At 37.6% G+C, this 19,154-nt stretch overlaps 1 protein-coding gene across 1 annotated transcript in view; it reads right to left on the minus strand.

Annotated features, from left to right (window-relative positions):
- Positions 1-19,154, minus strand: part of DNER (delta/notch like EGF repeat containing) — a 108,349-nt gene that overhangs the window by 37,015 nt on the left and 52,180 nt on the right. Inside the window, exons 3-4 of the mRNA XM_074547094.1 lie at positions 15,209-15,303; positions 12,640-12,806 (exon numbers count right to left, since the gene is read on the minus strand). Coding sequence (XP_074403195.1) covers positions 12,640-12,806; positions 15,209-15,303 — 262 coding nt within the window. The remainder of the gene's footprint in view (positions 1-12,639; positions 12,807-15,208; positions 15,304-19,154) is intronic.

Consider the following 19,154-nt stretch of genomic DNA (forward strand, 5'->3'; position numbering starts at 1 on the left):
CAGCTCCTTTCATCTCAGGTCTGGGGAAAAATATTACAGCAGTTTATACCAAAAGGTAATTTTGTTCAGTTCAACCTTGCTGATTTTCTAAAGCCAGTTAAAACATAATGGCATCAAAGCATTTTTAGTTGCACAATTCAGGGTTGAGTTATTTACAGTAATATAACGGAAACAATTCTCAAGCCAAATAAATCATAATGTGATGTGAGTAGTCATGAATTGCAGAGGAGGCATTTTCAAGCTTTTTGCACACACATTTGATAGTCTGGGAAATGCCTGGACAATTTCCTTGGCAGGAAGCATGGTAAAATACACTACAGCTCCTTCCTCCCTGGCAGTTCCACACACATATGTCTAGGAGCACAAGGTATGGGTGCTCCTGTTTCACTCACATCAAGAAAGTTAAGAATGAAAAAAAAGAAATAAAGTTAAACTAAAAGAGGGCAGGTGTCATCATTATGTCCAGATACTTTCAGAAGATCATATCATGCCATTCAGATTACCAGTACTCAAACACTAATTGAGTGTATGCTTTCTAGACTAGACAAACTGATTTGCTTCCCCCACAAGCCCCATTTCTGAGCAATACCTTCCTTCTAAACACAGCAGTTTGAGCTCAGTGAGCTGGTCCACAGTGGACAGTCAAAACAGGGAAGACTGAAGCTAACAGACCACCAAGAAGGTTATCATATTGCATATAATGTTAGCAAAAGGCAAAACACTTCACTAGAAATCATTCACTAACTCTTGCTATGCACCCCACATGCTCTGACACACACCAACGCCTTTTCCATTTGGCTCAAATGTATCTCTGTATTCTACACAGTGAATACATGCATTCCAAAGACATCCACCTTTGGTTGAAACAGTAGATTATCCTTTTAGTTCCAGTTCACGGAAGAGTAGGTCTTTGAGTTCACCTAAAGGTTTCTTGGATGAGTGAGAATTACTGCCAAGGCAGGTTTGGGCACTCACAACAAAATATCAGTCCTCAAGTTTTCAACTTATTTTTAGCCTGGCTTCCCAAGGAAATGAGACAGCAGTGGGATGTCTATCAGTTTCCATCTGTTCTCTTTTTCTCTCTCAACACTTTCCCACACCAAAAGCTTTTGGGGTCAGTAGCCAACTTCAACATTTTGCAAAGCAGTGAAGTTCTCAAAGACACTAAGTGCCTACAGCTCTCCTGCACAGCAAGCAGCCCTTGCACCAAGGGCATTGGTAAGTCAAGATGGTAGGAAAACTAAAAAGGGCCCCAGAATAAGGTGATGTAGATTCTCCACCCCATTCCCCATGTAGAGTGCAGTCAGCTATTCATTATTTGGAAAATGGGAAACTGAGATATTGTTAAATGGAAGAAAAACAGATCATATCAGTCCTTCAGGATCAAAGCAGCAGTACTTGGTGTGCCTGTACCATATCTTCAGTTCTTGTCATGCAGTAACATAGCCAAGCTGTGATGCTTCCAGATCAGATTTCAGCTTCTAAAGAAAACACTGCTGTTTCAGAGCAGAATGAGCATCCTTTATTGAGCATCCTTTATAAACCTTACTGGTCCAGGAGAGAAGCTACCTAAGTATATCTGATAGTTCATCCACAGATGATGGAAACACTTAGAAATAACCTAAAGTGTAAAAGAGTCCAGAGGAATTTTCTGTTTGAAGACATCTCTCCCCCACAAAAGAACATATTATCCAGCAAGCTAAACAAGAGTGGTCAATATGCTCAACCTCTTTTTAATGGCCATTGAACTTTGCAGACATAAGAATACTTGAAAAAAGGAAGCTAGGAAAGGGAGAGAACTCTTTTTTTATTACAGTACCCACTAGGAAAAAAAAAGGAATGAATTCTAGTTCTTCCTCCTAAAATGTTTGCTGTCCAAATTTTATCCAAAGACTATTTCACGTCCATGTCATGTGATATAGCTAACATTCAATACCATGAAAATTACTATGAAAACAGAGGTCTGTACTAATCACCCACCATGCTTCAGAGTGCCTTCTTGGATCTAAGCATGAAGTTGGATATTTACTTTAACTATATGAACTGATTTCCCTCTAATAGCACTGTATATCACAATCTCAAATAGTTCTCCATCTATCAAATCTAAGCAAGCTCAATCCTTCTCTTGTTCATACAGGCCATGTCCAACTCATTCTAGAGACCTAACAAATGAAAAAGCATGACCAGATATTCATTCTCATGATGCACTCAATTCTGCCAATTTACCTTGACATGTTAAAGTAGTAGAGGCCTGCTTTTGATTTACAAATGGACAAACATTTACCCCCCCCTCTCCATGACACTGATACTCAGGGTCATTAAGGCCTACCAATCCCCTCAGGACCACCCTGACACCAATACTGTGCTACAGAATAGGAAAAATGGGTCAGGAATCCTTTCCTAGTTTGCCTCAGGATGATTATCATACATAAGAAAATGAGAAGTGAGGAACAGGTAATCAATGCCATTTGCAATCTTTGATGCAGTACATCAGTGCCATCAGCACCGTACAGAACATCTGAGATCACTCTCTAACGATGCTGCTAGGCAACACAGCATCTGGGGATACAAAAATACAGCTGCAATAGCAAAATTGCTATTTTGTCCACAAATAGCACTATTTATAGGTGGCACAACTCTCCCAAATTCTATATAGATCAGCATGTTTACTGTGCTTTATTCACAGAAGCCTTGATCAGATACTGCTTTTGAAAGTATACATAGATTCTAATGAGAATCAGTTCAAGAATTGTTTCAAATATTTTTTACAAGCTCATGTGAAACAGTAATTTAAAGAATTTTTCCTGGGAGGTGACTGAAAACCACCTCATCACATTCATTGTCTTCTCCAAGTTGCATTCATAGCCACAGTCAGTTTTAGATGGATCTGCTTTCTTCCTTTGCTACCAACAATAAAAACAGCCTGGGCTCCTGCAATCAAACACACTCATCTCAAGTACAACCACTAAAAGGTAAGAGTGCTGCTGTTCAAGTTACATCCTCGGTAACAATCCTACAGCTCTACCAGAGGCAGATTGACAATGATAGTGTTATACTGGTGTAAGAGAAAGCAAAATTTGGGTGTCAGAAAATTATTACCAAAACTTTGAGAACAAACAGCACACAGCCTGCCTTTCAAGCTGGAGCTCAATTTTGCAGGACTGGTAGTAAAAATATATTTATGAACTGAGCAAAATAGTTTAATTCACTCAGCATAGCAAAGTCCCATGTTCCACCACATTTCCTCCATAACAAATGTCAATTTCTGAATTTCACTGTTACTTAAACAATTGTCCAACTTAATAACTTACCTGGACCAAACCCCATGACAGAATTATGAAAGAGTCAGCTAGCAGGAGTGCACTTCCTCTTACAAGGCCACTTGCATTCAGTTTATTAAGGAGCTGTGGCAGTAGCTTATTGTGACCTTCTCCCCCAGCTTCAAGGACTCTGCTTTCACAGTAATGGTAAAATCCCAGCAAAGGGTGACATGACTATCCTTCTAAAAGATTTCCTGTATCACAATTTCCCAGTGTATCTTTATTTGTCAGCATTTCAGCCAAGTTGCCAAGCTGGCACAGAACTATTTTGGGCCCAAATGTAGACCACTAGAAGCTCTGATTCCTCGCTTGGTAAATGCAGTTAAGTGTGGTGGAATACAAGTGGCACAGCTGGGACTGCACTAAGGGGAGCTGCAGAAGATGGGATGACGAGGTTGGCCAGGATATATCTCTAGGGACTGGTTCAACTGAAAGGCCCTATTAGTGACTACCCTACTTTTAAATACCCATTACAGCATGTTACATTACCAGCTGAAGATCTCAATGCATTTTACAGGCATTATTAAAACGTGTCTCACACTGGTGAGACAATGTACCAGTTATGCACTGGTATCCATATTCCATGCATCAGGTTAAGCAGTATGTCCAAGATCTCATCATGCAAAAAACCATGTGATCAACTTAAAATAAATGCATTGATCTTGATTGCAAATTGGTCACAGAAGTCATATTTGAAGAAAAAGGAATCTTAAAATTAGAGAAACAAACAAAAGGTATTTCAGCAAATATTACAAATTTGAGTAGATGAACCTCTAGACACACTAGATGACACACTAGAAAAATAATTTCCCATTATTACTTGCTAGAAATAGAAGTTAATAGAAATTAATTTTTAATAATTTACTAATTCAATAAAGATTACTCTAAACTTGTTTAAATGCTAGCTTAAAACATAATACAATGTATGAAAATAGTAACTAGTCTGATTTTTACATCTACTTATATGTGAGATGAAGGTACATGCAACTTGATCACAAAGGACAGGATATTTATTTTACCATACTTATAAAGATATTCTTTCTTATATAGGCCAGCAGTATTCTTCAGAATGTTTTGGATTTCAGCTGAATGCTGAAAGGCCATCTTTTAAAATAAATCATTGAAATTAACACTTCACTACGCTTTTCTTGCAGTTCACACTTTGCTGCTGCTGCTATTGCTAACCAAAAGGCCATTTTCTGCAAGGTTAGCTCTTGTGCCCAAAACCCCAGGGAAATGTTCTGTTGAGCACAATGCTCAAATCTGCAGACAATAGGGCCCTTCCAGGCAAATTACACACTTAAAATTGAGAACCCCACTCACTGGAGCAGTCATCAGCAACTCCCCCAGCGAGGCCGCCTTGCACAAAGGAGCACAGCAGCCACATACACGGACAGGGGCTCTGCACATCCCCACAGCATGGGCAGGGCACGGAGATTTAATGAGGTCCAGAGTGAAAGAGGGTTAAGTCAAATCACTGCAATATGCCCTGGACTGGGAGCTCACACAGATGCTCAGCTGAGACATGGCCACTTGTTAAAGCTAGAGTAACTTGATTACGTGGCTTTCAGTGAATTCAATTCACACATCTCCTATTATGAAATAAAATTGTCCTATTTAATTTTTTGCTTAAGTGAAAACAATTTCAAGATGCAGTAAACTGCTTTCTTTAGACAGAAATGTGTGCATGTTTTAGAGGCCTGTAACAACAATAACCACATCTCAAAACCCCAGCTACAATTTGCCTCCTAATCTAAAATCTTATTTTCAGACAAAAGTTAGAAAAGACCAACTTGTTTCAAAATATCTCTCTCTATTATTTTTATTTCACATACTGTTTTTATACTGTTTCATTTTGCCTGTTCAATATAACTGCACAAATATTGGTGGTGACTACTCCTTAATGCATGTTAAGGTCTTGCAGGGAAACTCGTTAAATAATCAAAGAACAACAGAAGACCAAATAACTGCTCAGGGTTAGAATAACTGCTCAGGTTAGAATAGAAAATACTTTGTTGCATTTGAAAGGCAGGATAGCATTTTGGATTGAAAAATATTATCCTTCCTGACATAGAACCATATGGCTCCCACATTTATTAAAAAGCAGCAGATATTTTGTGCATCAGAAGCCAAGCATTAATTTTCCTTTTTAAGCCAAACATCAAAAAGCTTAGTAGAATTCAAGCAAGCTGCCTTAGAGGTGTTGGCATTTGAATGGCATCAGTACTCCTCATCTCATCACAAAGATGCTAGAGCACCTATTTTCAAGTGAGTTTGTACAGTGACCAATTTTATTTAAGGAAATATTTTTTAAATTCTTGATAATTATAGTTTAAAGCAGCTAATTATATTGTATTGATCTAAAAGGCTAGTCATCTTGGAGAACACCAGATGACACGCCAAGCAATGTCAACTGACAAGTCTACATCAGTTTCTGTTTGCTGGGATGAAAATAAACATTATAATTTAAAGGCTGTGCCGGAGGACTTACTTTCTGTTCAGATAAAAATATTAATTCATATTAAATGTTAAACTTTCTACCTTATTATGTGCAAGGGCTTATCTGAGAAATAGCAATTTTGCTTATAAATGTCTTCCTTTGATTTTATAAGCCGACAATAAGCTAAAAAGCAAATGTAGCAATATCTCATAGAAGCTGTGTTTTAAGCAGCTGCTTAAGCAGCACGTGGAAGTGCTAAATAAAGCACAAAGTCTAAAAGCAAGTCGATTCAAGCTACTTACAAGCATCATTTTTACAATTATATACAAATTTTCTATCATATTACCTATGGGAAAATGGAAGCAAAATACTAATGCCCAGCTGTTTGTTTTACTCTTTTTCTGAAGAAGCTCCCATCATTACTGCTTCAGCTCTGGGCACACTGAGGCAGAAGATCAATTTTACCAACATTTTACCATGAAAGCTGATAAGAAGATGATATTTTTTCAACAGAGACAATATCCTAACAGCCATTATAATGACCTGAAAACATAATTTCATTTTTTAATGTTGTTAGGAGAAAGAAAGGAAATAGGTTGCATGCACAGAGTCAGCAGTGCCAGCTCCACCTTCTTCATTATGCCCAAAACCTCCAGATAAACACTTCTTAAAACTAAGTCATAAACATACAATAATCAAATAATATGCAGTTTTGTATTGGTATGAAAAGGAAAATGGTATGAAGCTGTCAGGGGAGGCTTAGGTCAGATATTAGGAAAATATGTATTATCCAGAAGGTGTTGGGCACAGAACAGGCTCCCCAGGGCAGTGGTCACAGCACCAAGGCTGACAAAGTTCAAGAAGTGTTGGGACAATGCTTTCAGGCACAGGGTGGGATTCTTTGGGTGCCTTGTGCAGGGCCACGAGTTGGATGATCCTGGTCAGTCCCTTCCAACTCAGCATATTCTGCGATTCAATGAATTATTACTCAATCTCCAAATTCATTAAAGAGCAGCTCTGTTTGTTTTGTGTCCTAGCTGTTAACTGGACTATTAAATATGTTCTGCTATCTGTACAGCCACACAGGTGGATATATACCAGTTTTCCAAGCAGACTGGAAACTGTCTGAAATTAGACCTGCCTGACTGCAAGTCTGCCAGCCACAGGTGTACCTTGGATACACCTGAAGGGCAGAGCTGCTGCCTTAGTAAACAGGTATATTCATTTAGCACCAGGGTAAATTAACTGACTCATGAAGAAGCAGATGGTGTACAATCAGTGTAAAACTTCCAAAATGTGAGCATTAAAAAAAAGGAAATGCTTTAATGCTTTTAGTCTACATTGGATTTGGTTTTTACAGCATTTTGACGGCAACCTATGTTCTCAAAATTAATGTTCCAGTTCTCAGTCACCACGTGATAGCATGCTTGGACAAAAGAGATGCATGCAACAAATCATAAAGGATTTTTGTGGGAGATGCCATACAAGCTAAGAATGTCCTTCAAAGCCCTTTTTTATTTTTTAAAGAAAAATGTTAATGCATAATTTTTTCTCAAGACAGCTATTATTTAATCAATTCAGTAAATCTTTTGCATTTACAACAATCTAGTATAGAAAAATATATACATGTTCCAAAATCCAGTGTATTATTCCCTGAAAGAGAGAACTGCACAGTGCTGAGTAGATTAGATTCCTCCCAAAACATATAATAAGCAGCAATTTCAACTCACCCCAGAGATCCTTAGCTGTAACTTATTAGCATTCATAAGAACTTCTGAAAGACTCCTCCACCAACTGATGGTGCATCAGGGACCTCTTATCTCACTTTTTCAGACTTGTAAAATGTATTTCATCTGATTTCAATTTTTCAAGATATATTGCAATGAAGAATAGGTGTATGACTCTAACAATGTGAAGTTTTGCAGTTAACTCATTTTCAAACATTCTAGTACCATTACTGCTAGCATGAATATATGAAGATCCAGAAATAAAACAAATACTGATGAGACATTTTATAAATATCATAAATAGTTTATGCAGGAATCACTCATTAACTTCAAAGAACACTGGGACAAAGAGTACGAATCTATAAGTCTAATAATGTTTTTAATGTTGAACCCTTAATTTCCATCTCTTCTTCAAAGACACTATTAAATTCCTCCTGCTTCTCTTTTTCACTATCTCTTTGGCCAATCTTGATGCCCACCCATAGCACTCCACAGAACAGACACTAAAAGCATTTCCTGTTCAGAAATGCTCTTGATTAAACACCCTTTTTTTCAAATCTTGGTTTGAAAAGAAACATTGCTGCTGCAAACCGTGAGCAGACAGGAACAGCTCACCTGGCCTGTCCCACAGACCAACCACCTCATCACCACCTCTGTCTGGAGTCACCGGGCACTGAAAGCCACCAGCACCTCGGCTTGGGCTGTGTGCTTGTGGTGGTTTGACCAGGAAGGAGTGGGAATTCTGGGAAGCTGTGGTCAAACCAATGAAGGTTTTGGGTTTGAGACTGGCACCCGGTGTAGCCAGTGGGGTTTGGACACACCTCCGAGAATACACAGGGGTTAAAAGCAGGGCACTGCCCTTGGCACTCCCTCTTTTTGGACATCGCGGCGAGGAGGTCAGATCACCCTCCCCTGTCCAGCCTTGCTGCTGGGCGGGGGAGGGGCAGCCATGCGGTAGGCCCGGGGCCTGGACAGAGGTGGGGGTTGAGGGGCTTTCAAGGATGGAAGGGTGGAGGAGCCCCAAGAGACATCGGGCAGCCAGCCCCCCCCCCCCCCCCCCCCCCCAGGAGAGCAGCCAGCCAGGAGGAGAAGGGGGGAGGAAGACTGCCCGGCCGGAGCGGCAGCGTGTGGGCAGCGTGCGTGGGAGTCGCTCCGGGACCGACAGAGACTGAAAACTTTTAACCCTTTCTTGCATGATTGGGGCCTTGCAAAAATGCTAATCCTCCTCGAAGCTGAATAAGAAGGGAGATAGGAGATGAGATGAGACAAGGACCTGGCCCGAAGAATGTGGAGATGATTGGATGGGGAGAGATGATTTGGAGTGGCCTTTTGGCTGGACTTTTTCTTGTAGCCATGGACTCAGTTGTTCCTGTGACACAGACTGCATTTAGGGGGAGGCAGTGCCTCAAAACCAGGAGGGTTCATTCGTGAGGACCCCCCGGCCCCAGGGGGTTGGAAAAATATGGGGGGGACAGATGTCCCAAAAGCAGAGACTGTGCCTTTTTGGAGTGAGACAAGGCATCCTTGAAAGACAACCCTAAAAGCAGCTCTGGCCATGTCTCAGTGGTGAGAGCACTGGGCATGGAAGGAAGATGTCACAAGCGGCAAAAGGACTTCTTTTTCCGGGCGGTGCCGAAGTGACAAGGAAGCATCCGAGGTTTCAGTGTGTTTCCAGGAGAAGCCTATGGAACAAGAAGGACTCCTTTCCTCTTCATGAACTGAAGTTTGAGTATACTAAAGTGTCGTGCCGGGCTGGGCAGTTGGTGTTTTTGAGAGAATGTATTGGATTGAGAAAGTCAGGGAGTGGGGAGGAGGAAAGTGGTTTTGTAAGGTTTTCAATTCTTTTCTTCTTTTTTCCTTATGGTCTTTCCCTATTTTCCTGTAGTTTAAGTAATAAAGTGTCCTTTATGTTTAAGTTGGAGCCTGTTTTGCTTATTCCTGGTCACATCTCACAGCAGACACCAGGGTGAGGCATTTTCATGGGGGGCACTGGCTCTGTGCCAGGCTCAAACCATGACAGTGCTCCATCCTACTCCTACCCCCGCAACTCACCTGCTCACTTCAAGGCCTGAGCCATGCTGGGCTTTCTTCCCCACTGGCTAATAGGTACACTCTCTAATAAAACATCAAAAATTATTTTAGAAGACTGGTATGTGTGTAGTAGCAAATCTTAGAGAAACTCGTTAAAAATCCCCTGAGCAAAACATGGAAGGAATGTGTTACAGAATGTGCAAGGCAGCCTGCTGCTGGCCACAGCCAGGTCAATGCTGTAATTAATCCACATAATCCTGCTGCATAATCACAGCACCATCTCTCTCTCCTGCCCTGCGAGAGGCTGTTTGCAGATGCAGCAGCCATTTTATAAAGCCCATCAGAGAACACAGAGTGCTCTTTTTGGGTGAGCTGTGCTGTGCTCTCCCCTTCATTCTCACACAGTGCAGGTACTGTCTCTGGGGTGAACAGCTCTGTGCTGACAGGGTCTATTTTTAGATCTCAAAAACAGCATTCTTCCCAACCTCTAGACACTGTGCCCTGAACCACATGATCAGCAAATCAGCACATTACTGCTGACTTCTGAGTCTTTTCAATCTTGTACAAACAACTTTAAACTTGTGTCACCGCAAGGTAACACAAAACAAATAATATTTCCCTAAATGTTTTATCTTTGATATAAATAACTTATTCAGAAAGAATTGCAAGAGGCAATTAAAGTACCTTGCTGAGTAACAAAACTTGGAAGGAACACAGTGAGAAATGACTCAAAAAGGATGTAGATCAAAAAGAGACACACGCACAGAAAAAGTCAAACCAAAAAACTCATTCATATCTTCCTCATTTTTCTTTTACAGATCTACTCAGAAATTTTTTACAAGACTAAAAAAGTGCCCTCACAAAAAATTAACCAATTAAGAGAAGAATCCTTTAAAATTACACTAGAATAAACAGAAAAAGAGTTGGGGAAGGAGGAGGAAATTATATAAATGTATCAACTGACATGGTCTACAGCTTTACTGTGTGACTGCTTACAGAAACCTACACCATCTTGTGGCCTCCTCATATCATTCTAGCTTAAATAACATCAACAAAAGCACTGGCAACATTATTGGTTTTTTAATATAAAATCACCCACTTTAACTTTTTGTACCTTTGAATAAGTTTTTCATGTCTATCAAGAAACATGGAAATTTGTCTATAAGAAAAACTGTATTCAAGTGACTTATTGAAAGCTAAATGATTAAAAACTCGCAAGGCACATCAAATTGACAGACCTCTTCCACGCATCTGGATCAAATCTGAAGTAAAGATCAAATTATTTTTCTATAAGTCTTGGCAGAATTATGGATTTCAGTTGAGTGAATATAAAATTCATTTTCACACCAAACAATTTAGTTACTTTTTAAGTAAATCACCCCAGACCTCCACTTCATTGGACAAAAACTGATGATGGGAAGTAAGGAGAATATTTCCATACAACTGAGAAGGAAATTCAAAGGCTCTTTCTTAAACTAAAAAATTTATGCCTTAGTTTCAGCAGCTGGAAAATTTTACAAAGAACTTCACTATCAGGAAATGAAAAACCAAAGAAAGTATTGAAAACCACATGGAAGTAAAGCAAGAGGTCTCAGAATACTTGTACTGCACGAAATAAGCCATTTTTGTGAATTCAACCTCGTGTTATATTCATCTAGGAAAAGGTACACTCTCACCTGACATCACCCAGCACACAATAAAAAATTCAAAGAATCCCAGTGACAGAAATTGAGCTATAGAAATGAGAGGACAAGAAAAGCTATGAAAGAGTAACACAATACATATTTTAGTTATCTAAATCAATAACCTATGCTTTATGGCTTGTACAGCCAAGTGGAGCTTTCATCGAGCAAGCTGGGCCCTCTGCTTAGGAGCTCAGACCAAACTGTGCTTTTAGGCATATTCATCACTGCATAAAAGCTACCAATTATCCTGTCTTCAGGATACTTTTATCATACATTAACTACCAAAAAGCAAATTCAAAAATTTATTCCAGAGACATGAGAGGAAGGCTTTAACTCTGATAAATTAAATGTAAAATAAGATTAAAAGCGGGGGGAAAAAGCCTAAAACTAAGTCTCTTATAAAGAATAATAATATTAAAAGAAAGTGGAAAATTATTTGAAGGAAATAAACATCACTAATGGAAACCACTGATGATAAGAAATAAATTATTCTACTAACAACCTTCATGCAGTATCTTTGGAAAGTGATAGCTGAAAAAGGAGAGAACAAGGTACTACTTCTGTATTTAGGGATTTTCTGTATTGGCTACGCACTTGGAATTTTTCCCCATGTTTCTACATCAGAATGTTTTTAATTTTACATTTATTAGCATGGTAAGTTTTCAAATAACAATTGTAGCAGCTTATAGTTCCTTTAAAAATATGCATGCTTTCAAGCAGATAACAATAAGTACTTTTATTACAATGATTTTGGTTTCATGTCATTGGTATAATAAAACATCTGCCCAGAAATCTCAATTTAATTAAGTCTATTGTGTCTATGCAAAAATATAGCTTTAAATCTGTGTTATTTCCCATACCCTTAAAAATAATGTATCAGGCTATTTTCATTATACTCCTTCCACAAAGATGCTTAACATTTAATTGCTGAGTGAAACAAATAATGTATTTCTAAGGCTCCATAGTCACAGAGACAACACTAGAAGATAAAAAAGCTGTGCAATTAAACACTGTTAAAATATAATAAGAAATCTGATCTTGTAATGTATTTTTTCAATTTTCCTGTCTACAGGCTTAAGTTTCTTCACAAAGCATCCCATGACACAATCCCTGACAAAGAAACACCTCAAGCATTCAATTATATACTTCAGCATTTGCCAAAAGCTTATTAAATTTGAACATATAAAATAACTTGCATCATCTCAAGGTATCAGACAAAAATGACTGTGTAGATTTTAAAGTGAGTGGTGCCCACTGTGTAAGAATTTAGAGTAGCTCTTGTCTGGTTTGAATGAACCAATGTCTGAAACATGGTCCCAATATCCCATTAGGATCTTTCAGCACTTAAAGGAATTAGTCCTTTGTTCCCCTAAATGCTGAGCAAACCATCAGCTGTCACCTAGAGGTGATGGACAGAAAGTCAGCACGTTACTCACCAATAAAGTAGTTGTTGCCTAATGCAAGCATTTCTTCAGAAAGGACAAGCCCACCCAGTGCCTGGAGAAGAGTGACACTTCTGCCATCAATGAGTGAACACTGTTTAAATCCAGTGCTTGTGACCTTCCATAGCAGGATGAGAGAAGCAGTAGCATCTTGCCTTATTCTAAGAAAAGAAATTATGAGAAAATTTACACTGAGGAAGTCGGTGTAATTAAGAAGTACATCACTGTAGAACTGAACCTTAACAAAGATGGGAAACCTAAATCTAGCAAGTATGGAATTAGGAAAAACCCTGAATGTCTCTAGCATGTCCACAGAACTTAAAAATGCTTCAGCTGTAAGATTTGCATAATAGTTTATGTAATAGCATATTAAATCATACAGAGTCCCAATTTCTGATACTTGAAGGTCACCATCCTAATACCCAAGAAGAGTTTTAGATAAATACCACATAATAGTGAGGTATATCCTTAAGAGGGATCCTTATTCAGTCTTTTTAATTATGCCTTTTTCAGTATTACCTCCATCCTACAGTGCCATTGTTTTCTGCAGCTAAAGTACACCCAGCCCTGCTGTTTACTGAAGAACATTCAATGTTCACTCAATACCAGGAGACAGATCCTGCTAGAAATCCTCATTTGTCTGACACACCAGATCGAAGATTCAGGACAGTTTATTCTTGTAAATCAAATGAGTCATGTAATGCTCCCAAGGTCACTGAGCCCATGGTGCCTTCCTGAATATTGACAGATTGGATAGAAAGTCTACTGCTGCATCCACTCTGTCGGCTCCATTAGGGAGCTACATTATGCCAGTCTGTACTCACAGGGCACTGCTTCTCCTACTCACCTCCATAATGAAACAAAAAAAATCTGTCATGTTTCTGGTAAGGTCCCAAGTATTTGCATTAATTTCCTATGAAGGAATCCAAAATGAGTTTGAACAAACCTCCAGAAATACAAACATAACTGCATCCAACTGCTAAAAACTGGTAATTCTCTCCTGCTGAAAACAGACCTTCAAATACCTAGAGATGAAGCTCTGTTCCACAATATTCTGTAATGAAATTATTTCAATTCTGCTAAAAACAAAGGCAGTTTATCCCTGTTCACTTGTTATTTGACTTCAAAACAAGAAAACCAAAGTGCAACAGACATTGAAAAAATCTTGCAACTAGATGTCATAAGAAGCAAATTTTTTACAGTATTTGCACCGTCTTTAAGAACCCCAATTGCTATTACAAAAGCTGAATGTCTCACTTTTAGAACAGGATAGCAACTGGTTTTACAGTTTAGGCCTCATATGACAATCAAAACAAAATCAACCTATTGAACTGAAATTATTCCCCTTTCAGAGATAGCCATTGAATCAGGTAAGTTCCTTGTGCTTTTAAGATAGTAAATGAAATAAAAATCGATCTTGACTTGCACTAATCTACTCAGGCATAAAACTCTACTAAATATATACAATGTAAAAATTATCAAAACCAACTGTGTACTCTGCAACCTCCTTTAAAACTGGGTTTCTCCATCAAGGCTCTTAAATACAACTTTAGAATCCACAAATGCTGGCTTTTTCCTGATTCCAAGAAAAGCCACTTGTTTGCTTTCAGACTGCAGCCAGCCAGGGCATCCACGCTCCCAGATCTGCTCCTGACTTGGGCTCAAGGCTCATGAATGAGCACAATTCAAAGCCGTGGGAAGGGCGGGACGGCCCCCACGTTTAACAGTTACTGCTCCAAACTGTCTGCAGCTTGTCTGCTTGCATCACTTTGTTTTCTCCTGCGAGCATGGCCTTTTTTAACAGAAACATGGGATTCTGAAAGATGAGATGACAGTATGAGAAAAGTAGGCTATTTTGGGAAAATGTAAGTCTAAAATTGCAGCAAAGCTGTGAGCCAGAGAACTACGTTGGCAGATTTTTTTTTTTAAATAAAATTTCCAATAAGAAAATGCCTCATCCCAGTGACAGAATCAGATCTTTCTAGGAAAAGTCAGTTTTTGTTAATTAAACAAAACAAAACAAAACAAGCATTTATCCAAAAAGCATGATTTTGAAAAGTGAATAACAGAATAAATTCAAATTTTTTGAGAAATGTTTTTTAGGACATACACAAAGATTTCACACCTAATGGGGACACCCAAAGCAATAACCCAGAAACCAAATACAAATGCACAATATACATGCACTTATATAGTCAACAATAACACTTTCTATCAGCAAGTTCATCTTGAGATTAAAGAGGGGAAAAGTGTGTTCACTGCACTAAGTCATATCTTCTCCAAACTGACATCGTCAACACATCTGCCCTAATCTCTAATGCATTATGATGGCCCAGAGACAGCTTACATGCTTACATCTTCTAAAACACTGAAGATGTGGGAGAAATTATGCCGAGCAAAGAGCTATCATGGCTCTGCTACATGCTTGAAGTCTGTCTGAATTCTCTCATTGTCCTTTAGTCATTTGACAAATTTGCCTATCTGAAAAACCATTTTCTAAAATATCCAGTCAAATGAAAATAAAAGTGCTTTTGTATTTCATCACATATAAGAATATTCTCACTTTATTGATGTATTCTGTGGAACTTCAAAGGAGATAAGCCGGCCTCCAGCAGAAGTATTGGAACTGGCATTTCCACAAGCCACATCTGGGGTTATCTGAAAAGAAAAATAACTTCATTTAACAATAAATCATAAAATCTGACTAAAAACATGAAATATTTTTTTTTTTTACAAATGACACTAATAGTCCAGCAGTCATCTTCTAAAAATCCTCAGGAACATTCACTGAAACCTTAATGCTGCCAAAAGAGGTGCTGAAAATTCACATAACCATCCTTTCAGGGTTTTGTTTTAAAAAAAAGCTCCTGCAGAAAAGTCTGAACTTCTAAAGCCGTCTTCCTTTAAAAGTTAACATATTCAGAAAAATATGAATAGCTTTCTGTTCCTTTAGAATAATAAATGATGCTCTAATATTTGCTACATCCAAGAAATAGTTCATCATTAATCTATGCAATACTGAAGGATTTATACTAACAAATACAGACATTGCCTTTCTACCATATTGATATATGTGTTTGGAAAAAAAAACCATTTTTCCTTTGAAAAACACTCTCCCACTGGCCCATTACTCTTCTTTCCAAGTAAAAATTGCTTGGACAAACAGTAGTTTCAGATGGAAAAAAAATATGATCACAGTGAGACAAAAGGATGCATTTGCCAAATCCAGTGATGCCTAGTAGGCAAAAAAATATTTTATTACATTAACTACATCCAGACACCATACACAGTGTCATGCAACACAGGAACCACAGAGACTCCTTAATTATTCAGATCTTCGTAGCAGTAATTTCCTTACGATCGTGTGAAAATTATTAGTCTTTCCAAGAGTACATTTATTTCAAATAAGGAATACTTTATGTGGCATAATTGAGTTTATCACTCAATATCATCATCAGTTTAAAATAACTTTTCATGTATCTTCATCAACTTGCCTATGAAATGTCACATTGGAAAAAAAACCAACATATCAGTTTAATCTTCAAAATTCTAGGCAGTTTGAAATGCTATTCTTTCAGCCACAGAGAATGTTTTTCAAACTGTTTGCATCAACCTTAATCTGAAAATACAAATATGCAACCTGACACACTTCCATGAATTAATCTTACATCAAAGCAAAAGCCAGGATAAAATTTGTAAATTTAAATACAATTGAAACTTTAAATATTACATGAATGTAATGAAACACACGTAAATAATACATGAACAGAAGTCCAGAATATGATGCAAGTAATAATTTTTAGGACACTCAGAGCTTATCTTGACTCAGTTAAGACAAATACTCAGTATTCACATTTCCCAAGTGAATGATTTCCCAGTATCTAGATTACTCAATTCATTGTTGAATTCCCTGATGTATACAATATGAATACATATAGTTCACGAAAATAAAGCAATATGCAATTTTATTGTATTTTTTCGAATTAATTTTGAAAAATTATAACATATCCATTACAACTTTTAAATCTCAGAAGTCAAAATTATGGAACTAACAGTCAAAGTACAGTGCATCCAAAATTAGTTTGGCAAACACTTTTCCTTTTATATTTGCCAACATTTAAACTTTTTTTCTTTGAGAATCTGCATGCCTATTGGAACAAAGGGGAAAAAGAAATAAGTATCTGTACTCTCATACAGTCTTATACTACATCTATAACACACTCCTTTTTATAGTATTTCTATAGTTTTACAATTTCAGGGATCACACCTTAGAACATAGGGGGGAAATTGTAATGTAAGCATTTGATTTACCTTACTGTTTAATAATGGAAGTTTTTTAAGTAAAAGGTATTGATGTCTTTGCAACTAGAATAAAAATAAAAGAATCATAGAAGCAAGAGCTGAACAAAGTGGCTACAGAACAAGACCTGAGATTTAACCTTCATAAAATGTAAAAAAAAACCAATGAAACAAAAAAAGAGTTTAGTTTGCAAACACATCAGAATTTAGGATTACTCAGCAGGGAAAGCACACATAGGAAACATTGCAAAGATAATTACAAGAGTGAAGGCAAAATGCATGATTTTGACTCTTCTATTAAGAGATGTGTAATGTTCAAAGTATTTCTCTAGGAACTTCACTTGTAATTGGCCCTGACTTCCTGTTCTAAGAATCTGGTAAAAAGAAACATCTAAACCAACAGGATGCTAAACCCAGATTTTATGACAACTGAAATTTGAATTTTTTTATATATTAACAACCCTGCTACTTGAACCAGACAAAAAAACATAGGAAGAAGCAGTAACTCTCATAAGGAAAAAAAATTGTCTCAGCAGCGTCCTATTTCAGCCAAGTTCTGTGGAGACAAAAAATGACAGCTTTGACACCTGCATTAAGAAACAAATTGCAGTTTTTTCACAGCTGTGATAAATTTTTATAAAGAGTTTTAAGTGTGTCTCTTTCATGTCTTAACAGAGCACTCTGCAAAACTGTACTACTGAAGAATGAGGCCAAAGACAACCAATATATTACAGCAACAAAGGACACTCAGAAGATGAAAACAATTTGTAATTTTCACACTCAAATAGAAAAAAAGGCTTCTAGAACTGGTAGGAGATATTTAAAACTGAAGTCACTGGGAAATATACTTTAATGATTTTCAGACGACAAAAAAAAGATCATTCCTAGTCTAAAGTAAAAAATACAAACAGAGTAGGTATCTACTGTCATTTAAAGACAATCAAAAGAAAACATAACATAACTGCAATGACATCCAACACTTCTCCTGAAACATTTAATAGTACAGAAATGTCAGGACAGAGAGAAGGTTCTTGGGGAACAGACTTATAAACATTTACACAAATGATGCAGCTACTTTAAAAATAGTCACCAAAGAAAATGAAACCTTCATGCACCCTCCAGAGTCTGAAGTATGTTTAGGAGTTGATTACAAAGATAAGCTCCTGTGTCAACATAGAATACATCCAAGATGGTTCTTCAATATCTTAGAGTTAAAAATTATTAAATATCAAATTGTTGACATTAAATACAGAATTCCTCTTTACATAAGTTTCACAAGTTTGCATCTAAATCATGCTATATTTTTCTTAAAAGATAATATATAAAAACTATATTTCTGCTTCAAATGTTTTTAGACTTTACATAGGTAAAAGAGCAGCATCATTTGAGAAAGCAAGAGTGAAATCTTGAGAGTTCTCACTCCTACAATCTCCACCTGGGCCTTAACAAGCCAGCAGTGATTTTGTTAGATTTCCCTACCAGGCCATGGCAGTGGTATAGAAGAGATTGCAAAAAAAATCAGGACTGGTGCCTAAGAGAGAAATAGACTATTCTTCCATATTGCAACTTTTCTGAAGAAATTAAATAGCATGAGTTAGGCAGATATTCTCCTGCCTAACAAAACCAGAATAATGAGATATACACTTAACAAGTGCTGAAACACATATATAAATCCCAAGGCAATATTTTTACATGAGTGAGTGCCTTTATTACTTTCCTAAGTGTACTAGACTTTAATTCAATAAGGCTGAGAAGAGGAGCATACAGACTAAGTCTACATTTATGCAGCCTCTCAGTGCTGAAATTAGTTCTCTGAAGAGAGCTATTGTATATGAAATTTCATAGTAGATTTCTTAAAAAGTTGAGCAGACATTTGTAACTCTACAAGGCCTTATCAACACAGGCAGACTAATCCTGACAGTGCAAAATCCAGCCCTTCTGCTGCCACGATACGTCTGCATTTCTTTTGTACCTCAGCCCCAAGTTGATAGAAGGGCAGAAAGCTTTTACTTCTTGCAAAATGCACCACACTTTCCTCAAATTTAAAAGTGGTTTGTAAGTAGGATGGCCAAATTCATATGTGCCTTAGAAAGCCCTCACTACCCTATCAACAAGGTATTAATAAATATTTCTGAAAACCAACAGATAGTTCCAGTCAGTGGAGGAGGCTGCCCAGGTATCTTGTGGACCTTCCATCCTTTGAGTTACTT

This window comes from Zonotrichia albicollis, chromosome 9, assembly GCF_047830755.1.
Source record: "Zonotrichia albicollis isolate bZonAlb1 chromosome 9, bZonAlb1.hap1, whole genome shotgun sequence".
Taxonomy (NCBI): Eukaryota; Metazoa; Chordata; class Aves; order Passeriformes; family Passerellidae; genus Zonotrichia; species Zonotrichia albicollis.